At 43.4% G+C, this 24,133-nt stretch overlaps 1 protein-coding gene and 1 non-coding gene across 21 annotated transcripts in view; both read right to left on the reverse strand.

Moving 5' to 3' along the window:
- Positions 1-375: 375 nt before the first annotated feature.
- Positions 376-24,133, reverse strand: part of MAGI1 (membrane associated guanylate kinase, WW and PDZ domain containing 1) — a 656,496-nt gene continuing 632,738 nt past the window's right edge. For 5 of the 20 annotated variants that reach the window (XM_045493457.1, XM_045493443.1, XM_045493446.1 and 2 more), the window contains 7 exons: positions 23,313-23,606; positions 20,134-20,334; positions 12,130-12,223; positions 11,924-11,984; positions 10,864-11,007; positions 8,039-8,177; positions 376-3,988 (listed from right to left, as the gene is read on the reverse strand). In XM_045493457.1, coding sequence (XP_045349413.1) covers positions 3,255-3,988; positions 8,039-8,177; positions 10,864-11,007; positions 11,924-11,984; positions 12,130-12,223; positions 20,134-20,334; positions 23,313-23,606 — 1,667 coding nt within the window. In that variant the 3' untranslated portion in view covers positions 376-3,254. Of the gene's footprint in view, positions 3,989-5,883; positions 5,973-8,038; positions 8,178-10,863; positions 11,008-11,923; positions 11,985-12,129; positions 12,224-20,133; positions 20,338-23,312; positions 23,607-24,133 lie in introns of all 20 variants that reach the window. The other 15 variants (XM_045493448.1, XM_045493441.1, XM_045493447.1 and 12 more) reach the window with 5 other exon arrangements.
- On the reverse strand, positions 19,658-19,730 carry TRNAK-CUU. Its single transcript has one exon. It is a non-coding gene; the product is annotated as a tRNA-Lys (tRNA).

Here is a 24,133-nt window from a genome sequence, read left to right on the forward strand (position 1 = left end):
GAAGCACATGGCTTGGCAGGTCTTGCCTTTTACCGGGGTTTCGAGATATATTGTGCTGTTCAAGCTTCAGGTGCATTCGAATTAGCTGGGGGTCTTGTTAAAGGCACAGCCCGACTCAGGAGTTCTAGGGTGGGCCTGAGATTCTGCATTTTTAATACACAGTCCAGTGATGATGAGGCAGGTGGTCCACGGACCACACTTTGAGTAGCAAGGCACTGGACTACTGTTGCAAAGGCATAATTCCTTCCCTTTCAAAAGAACGACATGCATTGGGTCATTGCACTGAGTTGGAGCCAGACACCCTCATTTGATTACTTGACCGTGATACACTTGAGACAACGCAGAGACAAGAAAGATATCAATCCAGAAGCAATAGTGGTTATGGAATGCATACATTTCCATGTATTTTTACAGTAAAAATGCATTAAAAAATCTTTCACAAAAGAAACTTAAAAAATACAAGTAGGGTGTTGAGTTCTCCCCCACCCCCCCCCCCAACCAACATTCTTTCAGGCATCAACTGTGTAATGGGTGGGTGGGGGATTCTTCAATGGTTTGATTTAATCATACAAAATACTCATCCATCATCTCTCATCAAGACATTTACATGAAGTGGGGGATTAGGGAAAGTAGGCTCACAAGAATCCGTCTCCAATCTAAGGTTACAGTAGTTCAGAGAAAACTAGATCTTTCTGCTTAATGCATAGTCCCTGTACAGTACAGTATTCCCAAAGCAAATCTGATGTGTGGCAGTCAGAGGAAACTGTCACATCAAGTCTTCACGGACTGGTGAAGACTAAGCCCAGGTGGGTAGCACACAGATTTTAAAATGTCAAATATCACCTCTGACGATAAGAAAGACATTAAGTTGTTAATTTCACGACGTACTCCCCCAAATCCACCTTGATTTCATTTATTTAAAACTCTGGACCACAAGCGAGAGCATCGATCATTTAACATCACAGATTTTGCTAGAAACAGCGAGAAAATTCCTAGCAGTGGAGCCTTAGGAATAAAAACCCCATGTGGGCTCCTAGGAACCTGATGAAAAAGAATGCCATTATTCAGTCGTGTTCTCCCTCGGCCTCCCTACCACAGCTCACTGCTTGCTTCGCGTGGAAAACTGATAATAAAGATCGCGGTCACAGACCCTTTTCCTCCTTTGCAGCTACAGAATGTACACGGTCTCTGTTCCAGGAAAGGAACTAGTTTTGTACATGTCCACACAGCTATAGGTACTCATTCTATGTTATGTATAAACCCATAAGTCAAATAAAGCTATGAACAATGTGATATTTATATATGCATAGTGTTTTATAAAAAGATTGGCCCACATACTGCTTTTCATCAATACAGAAAGAGCATTAAGTCCATAGCACACAGCAAGAAATGAGTGAAGAACAGAACAGAGTATGCAAACAGAGCTTAATAATTCACAAGCAGGCTCCCCATGGAGGAAATGATGGTATCCAAAACGACTAAAGCTTTAGAGAATTACTTATATTGTCTCCCATTTTAAAACAGCTTTACATACCTGATTTAGATTACATTAAAATATATCCCAATGAATCAATTTGTTCCATATTCAGAAATATAAACACGTATCACATTCCTCACAGCTAAATTTTTTGTCATAAATTCTCTTTTATACAAGAAAAAAAGGCAACAGCTGTTTTTGTTTTTTTTTTTTTTTTAAACAGGCTCTATTAATTACAATTTTTAACTCTGTACACACAAGGACTGACTGGTTTTCTCCATTTTTTTTTTTTCCTTTTTCATTGTTTCCTTAAACAGTACCATGAGAACAACAGTGATTGACTTGCAAAGTTGTGTGTCTGTATGGGAAATGCAAAACAGTACTACAGAAATACACAATGCATCCTAAGCAGCGGTTTGCTGTAGTGGTCCAACAGGTACAAGCAAACGTTTTGGCTCAGCTAGGCAGTAATCCATTTCAACCACATCCTGGGGCTATGAGCCGACCCAACCGCACCTCCTGCGGGATTGCAAAAGAATGGGTCATTCTAAAAAGAAAAAAATTGTTACGCTTTGTTCTGCTGTCCAAAGACTCAAAGGACAGGGTCATGAGGGCAGAGGTTTGCCAACTCGATCTAGAGCCACTGGGACTGTGTCTTGCTTTCCCTTTCAGTCATCCTGGAGACTTTTATTATGGTTTCAAAGGGAAATGGGCATTTCTAAGAAGAAGCACCCCGAACCCTCACTTCTTTAAATATCAACAGAGAGGTAACTTCCACCAGCGCTCATTCCCTTGCCCCCAGTTGGGCTTATGCTACACAGGGGGGAACAACACACTTTCTGTGTGGAGGATTCTCATGGTTCCCTCCCACTGGGCACATGGTTCCCCATTCGATCCACTATTTGGCCTCAAATCAGACAAGACAACACAGGTGTTCACTGTCGGTTCCTTCCGGTAGTTGAGCAAAGCTGTGATGGTGCTGCCTTAATGAGATCTTATCAGATATTGGTGATACTAATGAACCTGATCATCTATCTGTGCTTGGGCTATGTCTGGGCAATGGCGGCCAACCTTCTCCTCTCTGTGCCTTTCTATGGCCAGGGAGAGTACAAACTGTTTTCTGAACCAACTATGACTCGAGAAGGCAACATTTCTTTGTGCTGTGTAGTTTAGCTATAAATATCCTTCATTTGCAGTAGTAGTCTCTTCATACAGTTTAATTTTAGGATCATTGACAATCCTAATCTGTCCCAAAGAGTCCTCAGCTTCTACAAATATAACTTTTGCCTTTTTGCTCTTTTTTTTTAAAGAAAAACTCCTAAACTACAGGATAGCACTACATCACTACCTAACAATCTACATCAAATTAATTAAACGTAATCAATTATTTCCCTTAGAGAAAATGATCAACAGTCCTATTTAACCAGGAGAGAAAAAGACTGCCCCCCATAAGGGAACGATTCTTGACAATTCTACAGGTCACGTAGAAACAAAATTTATATCCCTTCGGGGCAGCATTTGGCAAATAATTTCCAAAAAAAGTATGCATTTAAAAATACTTTCTTTAATATTATACATCAGGCACAACACTTTTCATATATATATATATATTTTTTCTTTTTTCTTATAAGATTTCAAATGCATAAAATGTTTGTTGCTATTATAGGATCATCGGGGGTCGGACGCTTCCTCAAGGTAAGAAACTAAATTATTTCACGTTTGTGACCTTCCTCTTAGAACCTTTGACACGGTAAAGGTTGGAATGTGCCTCGGAGTCTCAGATACTGAGGTCGGTGCTACATTCTTTGTAAGGTCGCCTTCTCTGCTCGGGGGCGTGTCTGGAGCTTCTGCCCGCGTCCTGTCTCAGACTGGGCTCTTCCCTCTCTCGGTGGCCGACCCTGTCCTCCCTGCCCCTCTTCTCCAGGGAGCGCTCGCGCCTGCGCTCGGTGGACTTGGCCCTGCGCTCCGGCGAGCTCCCTCTCCTCCGCTCCGGGGACCGCGTGTGATCCAAGAGTCTTTCGAGGGAGCGCCTCCGATGGCTGGGCGAGCCGTCCCTCCTGCGGGTGGGCGAGCGCTCGCGCCTCCGCTCCGGAGACACGTCTCGTCTCTTCTCGTGCTTCTCCCTCCTCTCCAGAGTGGTGTCCGCGCTGCGGGTGCCTTCTCTGCGCTTCTCCGGGGACCTCCTCTTGGGGCCATTGGGCACCGGCCGCTCCGGGGGTGCCTCTCTGCGTCCCTCCGCTGCCCGGTCCTTGGGTCGGCAAGCCCCGCTGTCGGGTTTTCTAGAAGTTCCGTTCCATGTGTGATGCTCAGTGGGGTGTCTGATATACTCTCTGCTGCCTTTTGGGTCTCTCACGTGTGCCCGCTTTTCCCCATGCGGTGATGATTTGTGAAGATCGGGTGGGTAACTGGACTCCAATGACGGATGCGGTCGGCGGTCGGGGGGCGCGGCCCTCACTTCCGGAACACCTTGTGCCCCGGCGGCGGCGGGGCCGAGGCGGTCGCTGCTGGGGTCTGCCGGGAAAATACAGGACAGCCACAGTTTGGTACGGCAGGGCCTTCAGCCCCTGTCCCCACTCCCACGCCTGAGCTCTCATTAGTCACAACAAACAAATAGCTAGCTGTTAAAGCAGGTAGACCCAAAGCCAACTGAATCTCGGTGAAGAATGACTGCAACCACGAGGGTTACGGACTTAGTTCTTGTGGCTTTCGGCCTCTGGCTACTGTTGGCTGTGCTCAGGGCAGAGATCGTTAAGGAGCTCACAGCCGTCAGTGGGGACTCCAGTCTTGCAAGGCACAACCCAAACAGCGTAATCCAAAAGTAGGAGAACATCCCACCCTAACTATCTCTTGCTCTGCCTTGCCCACCCACTAACCCTTGCCCCCTGCCCACCCTTCTTGCCCCCCTCCCAGCCCCCACAATAGAAAACATTCTTTTCTATAAAGAATACTTATTTTATCTTGCTTAAAGATACTCTAGGTTATTGGTCTGGAAGGGCATGAGGGAATTTTGGGGAGTCTATGTTTTGATCAGGGTCATTAAATGGGTGTATAGAGAGGTTAAAAAAAAAAAGCCTGTGCGGTACGCTCAAGCTTTATGCGTTGTACTGCATGCAAAGTATACTATTTTAAAACACTTCTCTTAAAAAAAAAAAAAAAAAATCCAGGGTGTCAGGCAAAGGGGATTATAGAGGCAACACAGCCGGATGTTGATGACTGGGACAGGTGACGGGTAATGTGAGGGTCCATTAAACATTCTACCTTTGTGAATTTTATTCAATACTTCTCTCTAATTTTGGGTTATGTTTAAGAAATTATTTTTAAAATGTGGAGTTTCCTGACAAATGAAAGGGAGTGGAATAGAGGTTGACATTAGAGGGGGTGCAGATGACATCTTTTAGAGGTACTTTCCTTCGTATTAGACTACACAAGGCAGCCATAATTGCATCCGGGGGGCTGTGGAGTCACTGGACTGCTCCTTACAACATCAAGGCATCTATATTTTAAAGCAGAACAGCCCATGGGGGCTCCTATTTATTATTAAACAATTTGAAATGACACAGCAGATGTTTTAGGTTGCATCCGGAAATTATGAAAGCTCTTTTCAAAGCAGGGATGCTCTGTTGCAACTAACACGGTTAACACACATCGTAGGATTCCAGGCAAGACACTGGAAACACCGGAAACAACGTGCTGCCGTGTGGAGGGCAAACCAGGGTGATGCAGGAATCGCAGGACCTCTTTTAAGGATTTCGTGAGGCAACAAGGTCAACACGAAACAGTCTGTTTCATGAAAGATGTCCCAAAACCTAGGGTGGGTTTTGGTAGTAACGGGAATATAGCCTACAGCAGGGTTTGTAAATTTTCTGTTCAGGCTTTGCCGGCTGCACAGTTTGCGTAACTACTTAAGTGCAACTCCGGTGTAAAAGCAGTGGTAGCCAACACATAAAAGAAATGGGCGTGGCTAGGAGCCCATAAAACTTTACTTAGAAAAACAGGCTCTGGACAGGATTTGGACTCTGGGCCGTAGTTTCCCACGAGCTAACTGAGCAGAAAATGTCATCCCTCTGTCTAACAAAGCCTTGCTGACCTAGGGGAGGGCCCTGTGACGCGAGGCTTGTTTTTTCTGTTAGAATTAACACAAACAGGAGCTTATGGAAACATTGTAAGATTTGGGTGTGGGTAGGTGCTCTATGCTCACTCTCATAAATCTAACCTTGGGCTTCCTTACACCTACTTTTAAGGTAAGGGAGAGCAAGACTTCAATAGGGGTCAGCGGTGTACTTACAATTCAAAGAACGCAGGGTGCTCAGAATGAATTGCCAAACATATCAAAATAGAGCTAAGCAGAAGCAATGAGGAAATTAGGCCACAGCACAGAAACACCTAGTATTGATTGAGCTACAAACCGTAGTTTGATTATGGCCCATAAGGTAGAAGCAAGCCTCCCCGAGCTTTTCATTTCTCATACATGCAGCGATATTAGGAGGTATCATCGCTGTAGAAGGGAGGGCCCAGCACCAAGAACAGTCAGACAGAAAGAGAAAGAGAGAAAGAGAAAAAGTTGAACATTTAGATTCCCTATAACACAGAGGAAAGAAAAAAAATCTGCATTTGTTAACATGGGGCAAAGAGAGTTTATTTGTCCAGTCAGACAGTCTAAGGCAACACTCAAATAAGGCTGCAGAGACCGCAATCGAACAGTGACATTTTTCAGACAGCCATATAAGGTGACTCAAAAACCCAGACAATGGATGCATCCTTTTTTCTTTTTTTTTTTTCAAACAACTGGAACAATGACAAGCTGGCATAGAGGAGTGCATTAACAATAAACAACAGAAGACCAGAGGTCCCTCCCTCCCCCCACCCGAAGACCGCGGCAGTTAAATTAAGTACAAAAAACTCATTACAAAAATAGCCTCACAGAGAAGCAGGTTCCAATCAAGTCAGAAAAATATTGGAACTTAACATATTATAACCCATTTGTGACTCTAATCAATAGAATTAGAGAGATTTAGTCCAAATGACGCATGAGACATTACAGCAGCACAACTCTGGCATGTTCAACCCTTCTTGGAAAAATGAGTATTTAAAGGATCTTTATTTTTAGCCCAAAGAACATTTGTTAGTGTTGGATTTTCATCCTCAGTGCAACAGACATAGGTTTTGAGAAGGTACACAGGTTATTGACGATGATTCTCAAATGAAATATCACATCCAACAGAAGCATAGGGAAGACAGAAAGGGAGACAATGTTACACAGTTTCAGTGGCATCGATACACCTGCGGTCAGAGGTTTAGCGCAGTGCACAGCTGTGACGTCTTAATGTTGTCAAAATACCTTCCCCTGTGGTTGGCCTTGTCTAAAGGGGCCTCATCGGATTTCCTCCCTCCTCCCACCTTGGGCCCCTTGTAGTCTACACCTGTATGAGTGTCCAACACCTGGGAAGACTGTCCTTCAAAGGAGTTCTCCTTTTCTTTGAGCTGCCTCTGAATTAAGGATCTGATCAAGTCCAAAATGCGACTGGGAATTGTGCAGAATGACTTTCAGAAAAGAGGGTGATAACAGATCAATCCCTAATAAAGGGGACCAACGTATATGGGGGCCATTCAATCACAGTTTCTATAGAAACTTTTGTAGACCTTTGGTTGGGAAGAGAAGCCCTACATCTAGGGCATAGATTTTTTTTTTTTTATTTTAAACAAGACTCTCAAATAAATAGGACATAATTATTATAAAATACAGCATTTTGCCATCAGAACACTAAGCTAGGTAAAGATCATTGCTGTTTACTCAAATCATGTCTACACATATGACAAAGGAACTCTATGTATAACCTGGCTTTCCCCATAGGAAAGGTATAGTAACATGTTTCCCTCATGATGAGCACTGGGAATCTATTTCATCCTTTTTCATCTAAAAACATATGGCTAATATATCAACAGTTTCGTTTGTTTTAGAGTAGTGGGCTCAGGTGGTCTGATTGGGGGTAGGGACCAGCAAGGGGGGAGGGGAATGCGGAAGTGTCGTATACAGAGCATAAAGGAGGTGAGCAAGGCCCCCAAATCATCTCAAAATTTCACACCTCTTCAGTAAAAACATCAAGAAACCAAAAAAGAAAACAAAAAAAAACAAAAAAAAAAAAAAAGAGAGAGAGAGAGAGAGAATTGTGCCTCAACATATCACTCAGGAAACCTGCTTTCCTGCTTCTGAAAAGGAGTATAGTCATTTTTGTGCTAACAATTGGATCTGAGAAACAGTTTGGCACAGTTCAAACAAACATTCCTTCACTCTTGGTGGGACTAGACAGAATGTTCTCTCTGATTATCAGAAAGGGACTATAAAGATCTTGTCTTAGGCCACGTCCCAGTCCACGTAAGCAAGCAAGAGGATGAAATGTGTAGAGATTTCAGAACAAGCGAGGCAAATAATCACATGGTGCGAAAGGCTGGTAAGACACTGGTGAACAGGGGGAAACAAAAAGACTTTCCTGCTGTAGTTCTGGAGACAAATTCATGGAGTCATGCCAGGGAAGGAAGGGATGTTTTCATAGTTTGACCCACCATATTCTGGTACGGAGCCGTCTCCCCGCTTCAGAAACAGACGCACCCTGCGGCCACCATTCTTAATCAGTTCTATAGCCCGAGAATGCTTCATGTTTTTGGTGGTCTCGCCATTGATCTCTAAGATTTCATCACCAATCTGCCAAAGAGAGGACAAAATGAGAAGATCGCAAAGGGCTTCACCGGCCGCTGAGGTGCTCTAGGATGTAAAGTTCTTCCATTTATTGATTTACTAAGTATTTATGGAGTCTAGTCCAGAAAATCTTCTGTTGCATAGTCCAGCAGTGAAAGAAACAAAAGCCTTTGCCCTCAGGGAGATGAAATTCTAATGGGAGAAAGACAATTAACAAGAAAATTAGAGAAAAATGTGTAGGTTAGAAAGTGCAAGTGTTAAGAGAAAAAAATAAACCAGTACAGGAAATGTTAATTAAAATTTTTTTTTAACTTTTATTTTTGAGAGAGAGAGAGAGAGAGTGCGAGCAAGGGAGGGAGGGCAGAGAGAGAGAGGGAGACACAGAATCTGAAGCAGGCTCCAGGCTCCGAGCTGCCAGCACAGAGCCCGACGCGGGGCTCGAACTCACAGTCTGTGAGATCATGACCTGAGCCAAAGTCGGACGCCCAACCAAGTGAGCCACACAGGCGCCCCTCCTTCCCTTTGAATGTGGGCTGGAATTAGTCACTTGCTCCTAACAAAAAGAATATGGCAAATGTGATGTGATATCAGTTCAAAGCTAAGGTTACAAAATACTTTTGGCTTCTGTCTTATGTGCCCCCCTTTTTTTTGTCCTCTCACTTGTTCACTCTGACGCATGTGCTGAACTACCCTACAGAGTCTGTGATGAGGACATGAAGGAGAGGTAGGGCCAATAGCCCAAGGGACACTGAATCCTGCCAGCTGAGCTGTGAGTGAGCTTAGAAGTAACTGCTGCCCGCGGAGAGCTTTCTGATAAGAACACGACCATGCCTATACGATGATGCTGCACTTACGATGTGTCAGCTACTATTCTAGGCACCGGAGATAAAGAAGTGAACAAGACAGGCAAGATCCCTGCTCTCAAGGAGCTTATCTTCCAGAAGGCAGAAGAGGAAAAGCACTGGCTTTGGAGATTAAGGTCTTGAATTTGAGTCCTATCACTTGTTAGCTACCAGATCTTGTTCAAATCCTTTAACTTCCTGGAACTCAATTTCTTATCTGTAGAAGGGGATGTTAACAACTCATTCCTACCAAGCTGTGAGGACGAAACTGGTCACTACTGTAAATGTGTCTTGAGAACTATATAGCATTACACAAAATACCATGGTAAGATTTCACTCCATCAGAAACTTTTTTGAAGTAGGCTAAGACATGGAAAAGCATAACCAATGTGTGTGAAACTTAAACAAAAGGAAAATAGAGTTTATATATTTCTTTGTGTATGTACAAATTGTACATGTATATGCATTAAAAAAGAATACACAAGGGGCGCCTGGGTGGCGCAGTCGGTTAAGCGTCCAACTTTAGCCAGGTCACGATCTCGCGGTCCGTGAGTTCGAGCCCCGCGTCAGGCTCTGGGCTGATGGCTCAGAGCCTGGAGCCTGTTTCCGATTCTGTGTCTCCCTCTCTCTCTGCCCCTCCCCTGTTCATGCTCTGTCTCTCTCTGTCCCAAAAATAAATAAACGTTGAAAAAAAAAAAAAAAAGAATACACAAGAAACTGGTAACATAGTCTGACTTTGGAAACTATATTTTTACTATGCACTATTTTTCACTAATTTTTTATACCCATATGCATGGTCTACTTTCTCAATTAAAAAAAAAAAAAACGCTCAAAGGGGCACCTCAGTGGCTCAGTCGGTTAAGCGTCTGATTCTTGCTTTCAGCTCAGGTCATGATATCACAGTTGGGGAGTTTGAGCCCCGTCTTGGGCTCCACGACGACAGAGCAGAGCCTGCTTGAGATTCGCATTCTGTCTCTCTCTCAAGAATAAATATTTTAAAAATGTTCATTAAAATTCAATCTGTAGAAATTTAACAAGCAAGAGACTATGCCTCATATACAAATATTAAGTTCCCTACCTTTGGTCACTTTTTTCCCTCTTTCTGCTCTGGACCAGCTTCGTGTACTTTTTTCCTTTCCTGACCTGACCGTCTTGATTCCTCTTCATTCGTAGCAAACTGCTCCCTATGCATATGCTTCAATCTACGTGACCTATCCATTTTTTTTTTTAAGCCATTTAATCCCCCCCAGAAAAGTGACACATGCATACACAGTAACAGATACCAGATTCCTAAAAAGAAGAGAGTGATCTTTTGGCACGTGTAGATTTAAAATTTGCAACTCTGACTACTGCAGACAAACTGTGAATGTTCCCGCTTGGAGATGTGGGGCCTTTCCTGAGGCAGAGTCGACCTGCTCCTGAGGCTAAAGTAAGACCTGGTGACTAGCAGGACAATGAATGGAGCTCACCACCCAGAACCTACAAGACTAGAGGGACTTCCTACTCTCTAAGCATCCTGGTAAATCCTAAGATTTGCTGTGAAATGATGCGCCTACCATAGGAGATTAAGTAGAAGAACTACGGACACAGGACTGATTTTTACTTCAGTAAGTTTGCATGTAATTCCAATTCTTCACTCATCCCTGAACAATCAGAAGGGCTCACCTAACTTTAGCAGTTACCATCAACTATGCTTTAGGGAGAAATACACCCTAGGCGGGAGTCACGCATTTTAGAGTGTTCTGAAAGCAGTATGAAATGTAGTTCTCAGGAACAAGAAGGTTCTAGCCACTTCATGTCAAAAAGCCACTGGAGATGACTTATTTTTCCAGACTCCTCTTCCTACTTACCCTCATCTTTCCACACCTTTCTGCTGGACCATCCTCTGCTAAGCGCAGAACATAGAGGTCCATGTTATATTCTCGGCCCCCTCGAAGACTAAAGCCAAATCCCTTGGCTCCTCTCTCTAGTTCCACAGTGTAAAAATCTTGCTCCTATTTAAAAAATGAAATGCAGTCATTCAGGGGAGAACGCATACCCACACATATTTCTTCTTCCCACCGCTTCCCAAATATTCTCCGAAATGGTGATCTGACACAAAGGCACCGTCTCTATCCCTCTTTTGGTGATTCTCAACTGTTTATTAACATTCATTCATCTGACATATTCGCAGATGCAGAATCTGAAGACATTTCATGAGTGTGCCTGCCGACCGCACACCAACAGACGTGTGTTAAAATTTAATCAGTGAGGCCACACATCGTTATTTGTGGCGGGAAAACTCATTACGTGATGCCATTCTGCACAGGCCTCCCTGCCACGTGCCTGGAAAACAGCAGCAGTGTCTATGACCAGGATGCCAAGAGCGACCGCCTCCCATCTGAGGAATGGTTCCCACCCAGGATGAGGAGGAGCTCGAGGGGGTTAGTGAATCCATGAACGGATTACTCCCAAGTTTCCTTCACCTGCATATTAGTGCATTCTCTCCTACCACCCTGCCAGACAGGTAGCTGGCTCTCCAGGTCTCACCTGAAATTCCCACGTCTGGGAAACACCTTAACAAAAAAAGACATCTCTTGGCATAAATACAGGCATGAATACCCCGAGTAGCGATTAGCACTTTTGCTCTTTCTCTGATGGCCAGTCCTTGAGATAAGTGCGGTTCTTTCTTTCTCTATTTATTTATTTTTCCCACCTAGAAGAGGATATCTAGGAATATTTTACAAAGGTAGTAACAGAAAATGTCATTTCCTAGCCAGCTAAATGTGAGCTCATATTTAGTACAACCTCTCACAAAAGGTTATTTATTTAAATTGGGGGTAGCTTATAAAAGATAGCTCGTAAAAATAGCTTCAGAAAGTTGGAAGGAAATGTACTAAGCAAACAGAAAAAAAGAAGAATGGCCCTCACCTGTGTTGCCTGGGGTGCTTTGAACTCAAACTGAGATTCCGGCTTTGGTTTGGTGGTATTCCTGCCAAAGCGAGAGAGAGAAGCGTAAAAGCAAAGCAAACCATGAAACTGAAGGGAAGAAAACAAAGTCAAGGGTGAGTATCATCAGACCAGGAGTTAGTTGTTTCCCCTTAAAACTAACAAAAGCAACCAAAGTTATGTCTGACCTGGTCTCCTGGGCCCCTTGCTGAGAAGGGGCGTGTGTGGTGGTGATGGTGGCAATCTTCTCTGCGTTGGTCAACAAAGTGGCATTTGAGGACTCTGCAGGGAGAGGGAGAGAGAGAGAGCGCAGCAGAATGAGGGCCCCAGAGGAGAGATCATCAAAGCAGGAGGTCTGCAGAAGTCCCACATCTGAGTGACACGTCTGGTTTCCCTATCACTGTTTGAAACCGTCCTGACTGGAATTTCTAAGCAAGAGTTCACAGAACCATTCTAAGACACTCTACGATGGGAGCCACGTACGCCCCCATCACCCTCCTCCCAACCGACATCCCCGCAAATGAACAGAGAAGTTTGCCCCCGAAGATGCTTCCCTAAAATTGTAACCGAGGGAAGTGTCTCTCCCTCCCTGACACTTAAAAATGGCAGCCCCTTCAAAACACGGCACCACACTGGCATTACTGCCCCAGGATTGGACGGACTAATAACAAATGTCTCTATTACTGTTCCCTGCAATTTATCAGCAATATTGAGCAGAGTCCGCTTGATTTCCTCATGTGAATATTACAATCAGAAGTGTGCTAACATGTTGATAACTACACACACACACACACACACACACATCTACCTTCTTCCCCAGTGCTTTTAATGAAGCACAACTGAAAATGTAGACTTCTACACAGATCTCGTCTAGAATCACTGATGAAAAATTAATTTTAAAACCTGCATTAGTTAGAGGCAGAGTTTGTAAATAGAAGTTGTATAAATCATGAAGCCACCCTAATGGAATGAATATAATTATATTCTTAGGTAAATTGACTTTCTTCTCCGCTAACCACATTCATAAGCAACTTCATTAATCTCTAGAAGTATGGAGATCCAGAATTTGAAAACACTCAAGAGCATGCCCTACAGACTGCACACCAACATGCATGTATTAAAATTTAACCACTTATATAATGATGGTTATATATTTTTTTACTAATTATTTCTCCATTACGATCAAAGCAGATAGCAAGCAGTTATGAGCAAGCTGCACTTTAGTATTTAATTTTAGGTTGACTATTTGGAACCTGGCATCAATCTTCTCATCAAGAAAATACTACATGTGGTGGTTAGGTTCTAAGATTAGGCTATGAGTGCCTATTTAATTCCTAGTGGGCAATACAGCCTACAGGTTTCTAGGAGTCCTACAGCTCATAGTAGGCATCTTAATGCTTTCAGAATACATATACCTGCCCATAATGTGTAACAAAGTTTCTATGGGAAAATGTGTTAAGTATTCCCACCTGGGACACCTGGACGATATCTCTCCACTGCAGTCCTGAGTGACAATACCTCCCAGAAATCCCAATTACATGTGGTCTGTCCTCCATTTTAATTTCCTAAGGATATTACGCAGCTTGGGTCTGGCTTCCTATTATTTTATTTCATTGCACACGTTGTTAAAGTCACGGGCTTGAGATCCAATCCCCCTTTCCCCACTCATTAGCCATATGTCTTATTTTACTCATCTGAAAGAAGGGGATGATGACATAATTCCCTTCCCTTTGATAAAAATATTTGAAAAGCTTAGTATAGTACCTGACATATAGTAAGCACTCAATACATTAACTGGACTTATGGCCCTAGCTACCACTTCTAGTTTTTATTTTATGACCGTGGGAACTTAAGTTAAACTCTAAAACGAGAAAGTTGAATTATGATTTTAAGTTTGTATTTCAGCCACAGAGCCTGTGGTTCTCACAGTTGAGGCACAGAATTACTAAGAAAATATAACAGATCAAGTAAATTGTAATGTAATCCAATTCATGTTTTAGGCCAAGTTTCCCATAGTCTGTTTTCACCACTGTTTCTACAGATTCTGAGGGAAAGGAACCTGTGGTCAATTAAGGGTCAGAAATAGTGGCTGAAACAGAGGGAAAAAGTTTTGTGTGTCTGTGCTTTGATTTTCCTCTGAGCAGCCTCAGGTTCTTTACTATGCCAATATGCCTGGCAACCCCGAGCTGGGGAGGTGGTGTTTCTCAGGCTTAATGGGAGGCAGCTTAGCAGAATGGTTAGGACGTCAGATTCCAGACTCTGACTATCTGGCCGTGTGTACCCCCAGCTCGGCAATTTACTGGCTGGTACTCACGCCAAGTCACTTCAACTTCCTTTGCCTCAGTTTTCTCTTCTGTACACACATTATATCAGAAGTATCTCAGAAAATCCGTGCAAAGATTAAGGAGAAGACAGTGTTTGGGATAGGGCCTGGCACATGAGAACCATACAAAAGATGATCACCAGATTTTTTATCGGGAACATGGATTTCTGGGATCGCAATATTAAAAGCCTATTACTGGTACATTTTTATGACTGCAGTTAACGAGCACAACCAAGGTGATTAATCTATGTGATATGCCATCAAGTACACGCACTGTCAGAACAATGGACTAAGAGACTGCACTGCCTGTCAATACGATTCCCCAGAAGTTTCATCAACCCATGTATTGGTCCTTTAAAAAAATTCATATTGCTCACTGTAATTAATTTTATGGAGACTCTCTGGGAAATCACAAGATTGTTCGGGCCACGGGGAAATCATAATCAGGATACCAAAAAGAACGTTTCGTTGTAATTAAAGTGATTATAATTACTGAATTGTGCAGGAGTTTCCCTTTTGAGTCCTTGTGTGTTTGTGGTACCCAGGGTTTTTCTAGGCAGGTGGGATCCCATTCTGAAACAGTGTTCTCTCTCTCTCTCTTTTTTTCCTGCTGCCTTCATGATTTGGATTGAACATTAACTTTAAGCATTAAAAAAATTAACATTTATATGCAAATGCTTTTTTGAGCTAGCTGAATTTCCTCCAACTGCTGTCTTTCTTAAATTTTTGAACCGCCACCGTTTCTTCATCATTTATGATGCGCCAAAGACTGTGCTAAGTCCACTTCCACTTGAACTACCCCATTTAATTCTTACAACTCAATGAAATAGGTTCAGTTATGACCCCACTTTACAGATGGAGACACTGAGGCTTAGGCAAGGTAGGTAACACGTCCAAAGTCATCTGGAGAGTCTCACTTCCACGTGTAACAGAATTATGTGTTGGTGTCAGGGAAATCATACTTAATTGGCAAGTGCCTTCATTTTATTGCATAAGCACCACCAACTATCACAAAACTATACAAAATACAAAATACCCTGCTTTGATTCTACATTTTATGGGCCATCTTCTGAGCACTGAAATAATTTTTAACATGCTCCGGATTTACAGGATGCATTTTGAGTATCAAGAGTTATACTCGGGGGACGTCTGGGTGGCTCAGTCGGTCAAGCGTCCGTCTTCAGCCCAGGTCATGACCTCACTGTTTGTGACTTCAAACCCCCCATTGGGTCCTCTTCTGTCAGCAAAGAGCTCACTTTGGATCCTCTTATCTCCCTCTTTCTCTGCCCCTTCGCCATTCACCTTCTGTCTCTCTCTCAAAAATAATAAACTAAAAAAAATAGTTATACTCATTTTATTAAACTTTTAACTCTTCACCTAGAATTAAACCAAGACTTTGCGTTGAAATTCTCTCTAGCTTTTTAAATTCGAGTTGAGGCCCGTTATCGCAAATCTATAGCTCCATCCCAAAGCAATATGTGCGCCATATAATGAGGGCCTGATAAAAGAGCATATGCCAGCACAGTATTATGAAGGGATGTCAATGCATTTGACTTCTAAAACTCAAAGACAGATGGACAGATTGGCTATTTTTATGACAAATTCCGGCAAGTATCCTACATCCTTTATTAAGCAGTGTTTACACCTACTTCAGCTCTCCCGGAGGAATGAAAATGGATATTACTACACTTTCCATAGCAATCATGTCTCAAGCAAAGCATATCCTAGCTCTCAAGGCACTGTCACGGTGTTGTGCTAAATCAGGGCACTAACTTCTGACAGGATCTTCTATCTTGGGTTTCAGTATATCTCTATGACAAGTGATTACAATTCCAGCCTAGTCCCCACGTGTAATACCTTTAGCCTCCGTTACAGAATCCACATTACAAAGTCAAACAGATCAACAAAGGGTATAATCGTTCCCTTAAAATATTTCATAAATATTTTAATGCACGAAAACAGATGTAATAAATACCGAAAGGAAGGATTCGAAAATTTGAATCCCATAAATATTTGAAGTTCGGGGAGACCTAAAAAATGTGTATGGTCGAAACCTGTTCCTTTTGCCCTACTGTCTTGCTAGCTATCATATCCACAGAGCCCTCTATTAAGATATTTATACTATTCTATGCCTTTGCCAAGGAAATAGAAATGTCTGGGCTGCCACACTTTACCTCCAATATCAACAAATACTTTGAATCAGAGGGATCTGAAGTACAAACCTAAGACCTTAATATAAGTAATATATTTTTAAGCTTCTAAATATTCATTCCCTTGAACTTGATTCAAACTGATGGCTCTGCGTTAGTCTGACTCAGCCAGGGTCTGCCCCGATTAAAGTCTCATTCCCCACAGATTTCACAGAGTATTTCTATAGAAGGCAAGTGGTAGGAAGCATGTGTGGTTTGACTTGTCAAATTTAAGTTCAGATTCAGTATGTTCAGCTATTCTCTGGGCCTTTCTGCGCTGTCCTTATATATTTACTATCACTTCCCGTATTTCATAGGAGAAGAAATTCTGCCCCCACTGCACCTCCCACGCTGGTCCCAAAGATAGTAAAAGCAGAGATGGTGAGGACCCCCCAATCTAGGCCTGTCCAAGATCTGTGAAGGCAGGCCTTCTAGGAACATGATAAACTAAATAAAGGAGAGTCATGTTTCTGAGCTTTTGTTGAAGGGAGCCGGTGGGGGAAGGGAGAGGACAGAGAAACATGAGAAGGAGAGTGAGGAAAAGTGCAGACTGACATATGTGAGTTGGAGAAAGTACTAGGTGAACGATGACAAGAGAAAACAATCAGGCAGCAGGAGGGAGGGAAAGAAGTGGATTCTGAGTGGGTTCCAAGCACTGTCTAAAAGACATCTTCCCATCTTCTTAAAGTGCCTCCTAGGGTTTCTGACAATAGCACTCTGGAGAAGACGGGTCTCTAAGAACTTCAGTCTCCTCCTGAGGACCATAGCACAAACTGTCTTTGGGCTATTTGATGCATTAAGCATTAATGTGAAAGGTGTGAAGGAGAAGAAGTCCCTAACACACCAATCCCTTTTACCCTACAGTCTAGCACATCCAACACACCTTCCCAGACAGGAAGTGGATCTGCCATGTGTTTCTTTCCCATGATCAAGCCGTAAAGGTCACTGTGTCTTCCAGGTGTTGGCAGACTTCTCCTGGATTTGCATCTCCTGGATGTTGGATTGCTCTGACATCTCTCCAGAAACCCAACTCCCCTGCTTCAATTTTAATTTGTAAGATGGCCATTTTTGACTCCATTAAAAAGATGAACATCACAAATCTATCCTCTGTTAGACCTGATTTCCTTTACCTGGTCTCTGAAATTTACAAAGTAATGGACGAAGGGTTTTACTATCATGGCACTGAATTCCTGCGATATTTTGGGATGAAATCACACCCTGGGCAGCACAAATCAGTCCTCAAGTACACTGTATGAGTTTTAATGTTTACTTTCTTCCTACCAAGAGAGTGTGGGAGGTGTCTCTCTGAATTTTGTATTAAGCACTGAAGTTAAAAAAAATGTCTTTTTATTGGCAATTGCTACTGGATAATTCATCTTGAACTGCATTTTTTTGGGTTCAAGTTTTCCGAAACTATTCTCCACTGCATTAAGTCAACATCTAGTATGTGTACAGTAGGATAAAGTGTTTCTGCATATTTATATCTTTCCTGACTTCAAAGTCTTTTTCTAGGCCCTTCCTTCAAGGAGTACTCTCCTTCCTTCCTTCCTTCCTTTTTTGGACATTATCATTCCCACACTAAGACCGACCAATATAGACATAGCAAGTCAATGCCTGTGTCCTGTTTTTTGAAATTAGTTTTCTGAAATCTCTGTAGGGCATGTACATCAATATATCTAAATTTATATACTACATTTGGCTCTCTCACTAAATTTTTCTGGCTTCCTTCATTCTTTCCATTAGAAACCTATGTTCTATCAACTTGTGATCACATTCCTAAACTGTAATTGCCTTCCAGAGCGGTGAACTGGCAGAATGGACTCCTGACCACACGGTAAATTACTAACCATGCATCTGAGGCCGGGTAAAGGAGATGAGCAATCAAGAAGCTATTTTTTCCTCCACATTTGACTTGGGTATTTTTGGTTCAGAGGAAATTCTCTGCTCTTAGAACCAACAATTTTCAAATATTTATTGTTTGGTTTGGGATTTTTTTTTTTTTTCTCAAAGGCACAATTTACACCACTTGAATTTTAAACTAAAAAGGATCACCTTCTAACAATTACAAAATACTCCTTTGGGGGGGCACGTGGCTGGCTCAGTTGGCAGAGCATGCAACTCTGAGTCCCACACTGGGTGCGGAGATTACTTAAAAATAAGATCTTAAAAAAGATTCATTTGGTGAATTACTTCCAATAAAATCTCTGATTTTCTTATTTTACAGATCAGTGACAGGGAATTTTTATCACTTTATCTCCATAAACCACATTCTCCTCTTGAGAAACACTGACTTTAGAATATAGATTTTATTTTATAACACATGTATAGTAACACCACCACCACCACCAAAAGACATTGAAACACCGGAGACAAGTATCACTCTCCTCCCAAAAGCAAAGTCTGCTGAGAATGAAGTCAATATTCAGGACTAAATTCCCTGAAGAATCTATACATAGTGACATCAGTGTATCAACTTCATTTTTATTGAGAATAATGAATATTGATATTTCCTGCTATATAGCTTTATTTTGTAGGGGGCTGTCCTATATACTGTAGGATGTTTAGAAGCATTCCTGGTCTTTCCCCACTAAATGACCTTAGCACCCACTCCAGACAGTGTGCCCCATGTCCCCTGGGGGGCAGAATCACCAGTGGTGTAAAATAAACCAGATTTGAATTAATAACCAAACAAACTAACAAATAAGAACAGGCCTACTTTAATGCAGATATAACCTATCAAAAATAGAGGCTTTATTCTTTTTTTATCCACATGTAAAAATTAGAGACAAATCAAGTAGGCACAAACCCTAAGAATCTCTCATTTAATAAAACACTTCCGGGGCACCTGGATGGCTTAGTCGGTTAAGGGTCCAACTCTTGATTTTGGCTCAGATTATGATCTCAAGGCCATGGGATCAACCCCTGTGTTGGGCTTGGTGCTCAGTGTGGATCGTGCTTGGGATTCTCTCCCTCCCTCTCTCTCTGCCCCTCCTCCCTTGAGCACTCGCATGCACATGCTTTCTCTCTCAAAATAAAATAAACATTAAAAAATATTTTAAAAAACCTTTTATATGTTCACTTATCCTGAGAGAAAAGAATAGTATTGGCTCTGAAGTGTCATTATGTAGGTTTTATGTCACCGTATCACAGTTAAATTTACATTTTTAAAAATTTTATTCACTTGTTAATTTTACATAGGCTTCATACCCAACGTGGGGCTTGAACTCACCACCCTGAGATCAAGAGTCACATGCTCTACCAACTGAGCCAGCCAGGCACCCCTCACACAGTTACATTTTAGTGATTTTTTGAAACTCTTTATTCATTTCCAGATAGAACATCAGGGGATCTTTACCACTGTATTCAAACTACTCTATCATTTTAAGGACAAGGGTACCAAAACCAAAATAAAATGGGGAAAGTTGAGATTTTCTGCAATGTTTATACTTGCAGCAAGGCAGGGCCCCAGTGAAAGAGGATTAAGTAAAGGGAGTGGAGGGGCGGGTAAGGTTTAGTAACAATGGCTCATGATGGGTATGTTCAGTTAGGGATGGATAAGGCTGCTTCGAAATCGACACTATTCAATTACGTGAATACTAACGAGAGAAAGAAAGAGAGAGAAAAGGAGAGGTACAGAAAGAGCTAGAGAGAGAAAGAGAGACACAATAGGTATACTTTACCATCCCCGGGAATGATGCGGAGGGTAACTGTGTTTCCTGCTTCCTTGATTAGGTTGACAATGTCTGAATGGGACTTGTTGGTGATGGAACATCCATTCACTGCCAGGATCCGGTCTCCCACTTTCAGCTTGCCACATCGGTCAGCGGGACTCCCCTCAATAATCCGACCTATTTTGTGAGGCATAGCCACACATGCATTGCCTGCTTTGATATTGAGTTTTTATTTTTTTTTTTTAAGTTACGTGGGAATATAGTGAAGGGAGGAGAAAAAGGGTTGAAAAGGGAAAGAGAAGGTTAAGTGTTAATTAATTAAAGCATTAAGCAAATGTTATTAAAGGAGAGCTCTGTGCCGATGGTCAAAACATTGGCAGTACTCAGTGCATCTGTGGAAGGAGCTGCCGCCCAGGAGTGATGGCTCCTAGCTCCTTGCCCCATTCCAAATGAGGGGGAACCCCCAGCTTCCCTCCTCCTTCAATCGGTTACAAAATTTGTGATAGTTAGCAACTTCAAAGACTCTCGAGCGCCCCAAAATAACTCGCCATTGGCTTATTTTGGGTCTGCAAATGTGAGACCCAGAGCTGGGATGGATGCTTTACACACTGTGTGCTCGCGTCACTTCACTTTTGCCAGCTGTTAAGCTTCTGCCAATGTTTTGTTCTTTCTCCATTTAGAAAAAATAATCCCTAGGTGTCTGGGGAGGCCTAAGAGTCAGCTACCACCAGAAATTCCATCTGAAAACACCTAATGGACAAACACTTAGTCCTTCTGCCTTCTATCCGGAATGATGAAAGCTTTAGAAAAAAGGCATAATTACAAGAGATGAGCCAACAAAAACACCCAACCTTTTATGACCTTTGCTCAATCAGCCTGTCGCGTGCGCTTTCGGCCTAAGGGCCCGAAAGGCTCATTAGCGCTGAAATCCTCCACCTTCCTCACAAAAATCCCCTCAAAGGACAGTGAAAACCTGGTACCTACTCAGGCTAAGGACAGTGATCCGAAGCTGGATTCAGATCCTTCCTCAACCCTGTCCTTTGATCATTCCCTTTCTCATTATTACTTATTGCACATCGACAACATGAAAACCAGGAAAAGTGCATTCGAAGAGGAAGGTTTCTAGTGCACTGTGAGGCACCCCAGGTCATAACCACGTGCACTGCTAACTTCCAGCGAGGGGTGGGAACCTGACTTTGAGGCCTGGCACAGGGTCTCCAGCTAAATGCATAGTTCCCGATTTCGAGAATTCGTCTTTCTGAGGACTGTGAAGCAAGCTACGCAGCTGCGTCACCTTTTGGAAAGGACGATAAAATGGGCACGGAAGACACTGAAGTGGGCTAGGCTCTTCTGCCATAATTTGGACCTTGGGGATACCATGTGGGGGGAAATGCATCCCAATTTCTTTGAATTTCAGCAAATCTGCCCGCGTCTGTATCACGGCCACGTTAAGGTCAAGGCCACAGAGCTTTTAATAGGGAAGCAAATGGTTTTTTGGAATCCAACAGGCAGGTATGGAAAGCCTCCGTACTCAAATTCAAGGTCCTCATTAAGTTTAGTGCATCTCCACAAACAACTCACAGGAGAAAGGTATCAAACAACAGGTAGGAGGACAGCTCCGTAGAGTGGGAAACAGGAGTCTCATGCAAGGTATTAGGGAAAGTTGAACTTGTTTATTGTCAGAGCCAGAGGGAAACAATCAAAGACCAAATTGTGAGAAGACATTCAACATTCATTAAATAACACATAACCTCCCACCTGACACATCTATTTCGATGGAGAAAAGTAAAACCAAGAATTCTAAAATCCTGAGAAGATCAAGGGGTGCATGGGGAGGATCAAACAATGGGATTTCTTACCCCTCTCTGCCTTGTTTGAATATTTTTAAATTACACAGAAAAGCCCCCCAGATTAATTTACAAACAAAGCCCCCAAAAACCTTGCCTTGGTGTCCGGTCATCCCTTCGTGACATGCTGTGATAACTTTATTAATGTAGCTCACAGAAGCAGTTAGTAACGGGCGTTTGTTACTGAAGCCACACATGCATAGACCTGACTGACTCACGGACTCCTAATGAACAGACTTTAGGGAAATGGCTTTTGCAGGAAGCAACGTACAAAGGCTAAATGAAGATAAAGGGAGTGCTACTGGATCTGAAAGCTGAAGGGACAGAGCACCTGGCCTGATCTCGGCCAGCAGTAACCTGGGTCACTGGTCATCGGACTCTTGGGGACAATTCCTTTGCAGATAAGAGCAGAGTCCATTTCAAAGCCCACACAGCCCTGCCCCATCTCTCATCCTATTCCTTATTAATGAACAAATGTGCCTGGGAGATAAACACATGACTCTTTATCTAATGAAGATGATGGATCATTTCTGGAGTACATTTTTATCATCCATTCTAATAGGAAATAGATTCATAAGTTACTAGGTTCCTGGACTTATGTGGGTCCTGTCTTTGCTAGTACACCCATCAGTTAACCTTCTCAGAGGGTGACAAGTGCATTTCTCCATACTCTGCTGAAACCCCCAATATCCGGATGAGACAGGTAAATCGGCCCTGCTAGAATTCAAGGGCAGTGAAGACAAATGGCTCTGAACTCAGATCTTAACCAGATCCTTAACCAGACAGGTTAAAAATATTTAACATTTAAAAATTTCAGATGGGGAAAGAGTAGAGAAAGGACACAGGTAAGGTGGAACGGGCACTGCATGTAATTATGTTTACTCCTTACACCTGTATTGCTCCCTAGGCATTTCTGTAAAACCATAAGCTTAGGCTAAAAACCCTTACACCTGCTGAGGCTTCTGCTGTTAACGACCTCCTACTCAGGACCTCACAAAAGGCTTTCTTGGACAAAGACTGCCCACTCTACACTGTTGAGGTTGCTCTCCAAGTTTCAGGTAAATATCATTTATGCTTCAAGTTGTTTGTGCGCGTGTGGACACGCATTCTGCATGCCAATGAAAGGTTAAAAAACAAAACAAAACAAAAAAACCCCAAAAGTCCCACCTTCAGGAGGGGAAAAGCTACAAAACACTCTCCACCCCCAATTAAGACTTCAATTACCTGAAGCGAAAAGCATGAAGGCATTTCCGTTAATGAGATTTTGGCCATCTTTCACTTGCAACGCAACGCACTCGCCGGCATCCCGGGAAGGTCCGGAGGGCGGACGGGGACACTCACCGAAAGTCGTGCCGGCCTCGGGCCTGCTCACCGAGGACACGATGACGAAGCCGAAGCCCTCGTTCTCGCCGCGCCGGATCTCCACGTCGTAGGGCTGCACGGCCGCGCTCACCACGCCACTGCCGCCGCCGCCGCCGCTGCCGATGCCGCTGGTGCTGCCGCTGCCCGAGCTCACCGTGTTCAGGGAGTTCTGGCTGCCCTGCGGGGTGCGCTTCTCCTCCGTCAGGGACGCCGGCTGGTTGCTGCTGTGGTGGGAGGAGGCCGGCGAGGGCACCTCGTTCTCGGCTTTGGGGGCTGCGCGACAGAGAGGCCCAGCTCAGCACTGCGGGCACGGCAGCACTGCGGCCCGGAAGGAGGCCGCGGCCCGGCAGGCTCCGGACGCCGGGGCCGCTGCAGCCGTGTACACGGCTCTTGCACGGTATCCACCGCCACATGAAAACACCCCAGGGGATGCCCAGCTCGTGTCACTGACAGCACCCTGCCTATCAGTACCCACTCTCAGGCTCAACTTGGCTCCAAGAGGGGCCCACTCGGAGCTACTGCCAGGGGCACGAATCACAGGAACACGAACACCGGTGCAGGGGTGGCCTGCACCAGGGACGACCGCCACCTTCGCTTCGGAGACCTTGGTGCATGTTCACCTTGTCACTGCCCACAAAAGTCACATTTCTGCTCCGCCTTCCAAGCAGCTTTGCTTTTTATTTTTCCATCAGGCAGGACCCTGTACGTTGGCCTTGCCATTAAGGTTGCCATATTGTGGGATTCCTGACAACACCTGTCAGAGGTATACTTAGTCTCTCTCCCTGGTTTCCACCTGTCAT

Source organism: Leopardus geoffroyi, chromosome A2 (genome assembly GCF_018350155.1).
Source record: "Leopardus geoffroyi isolate Oge1 chromosome A2, O.geoffroyi_Oge1_pat1.0, whole genome shotgun sequence".
Taxonomy (NCBI): Eukaryota; Metazoa; Chordata; class Mammalia; order Carnivora; family Felidae; genus Leopardus; species Leopardus geoffroyi.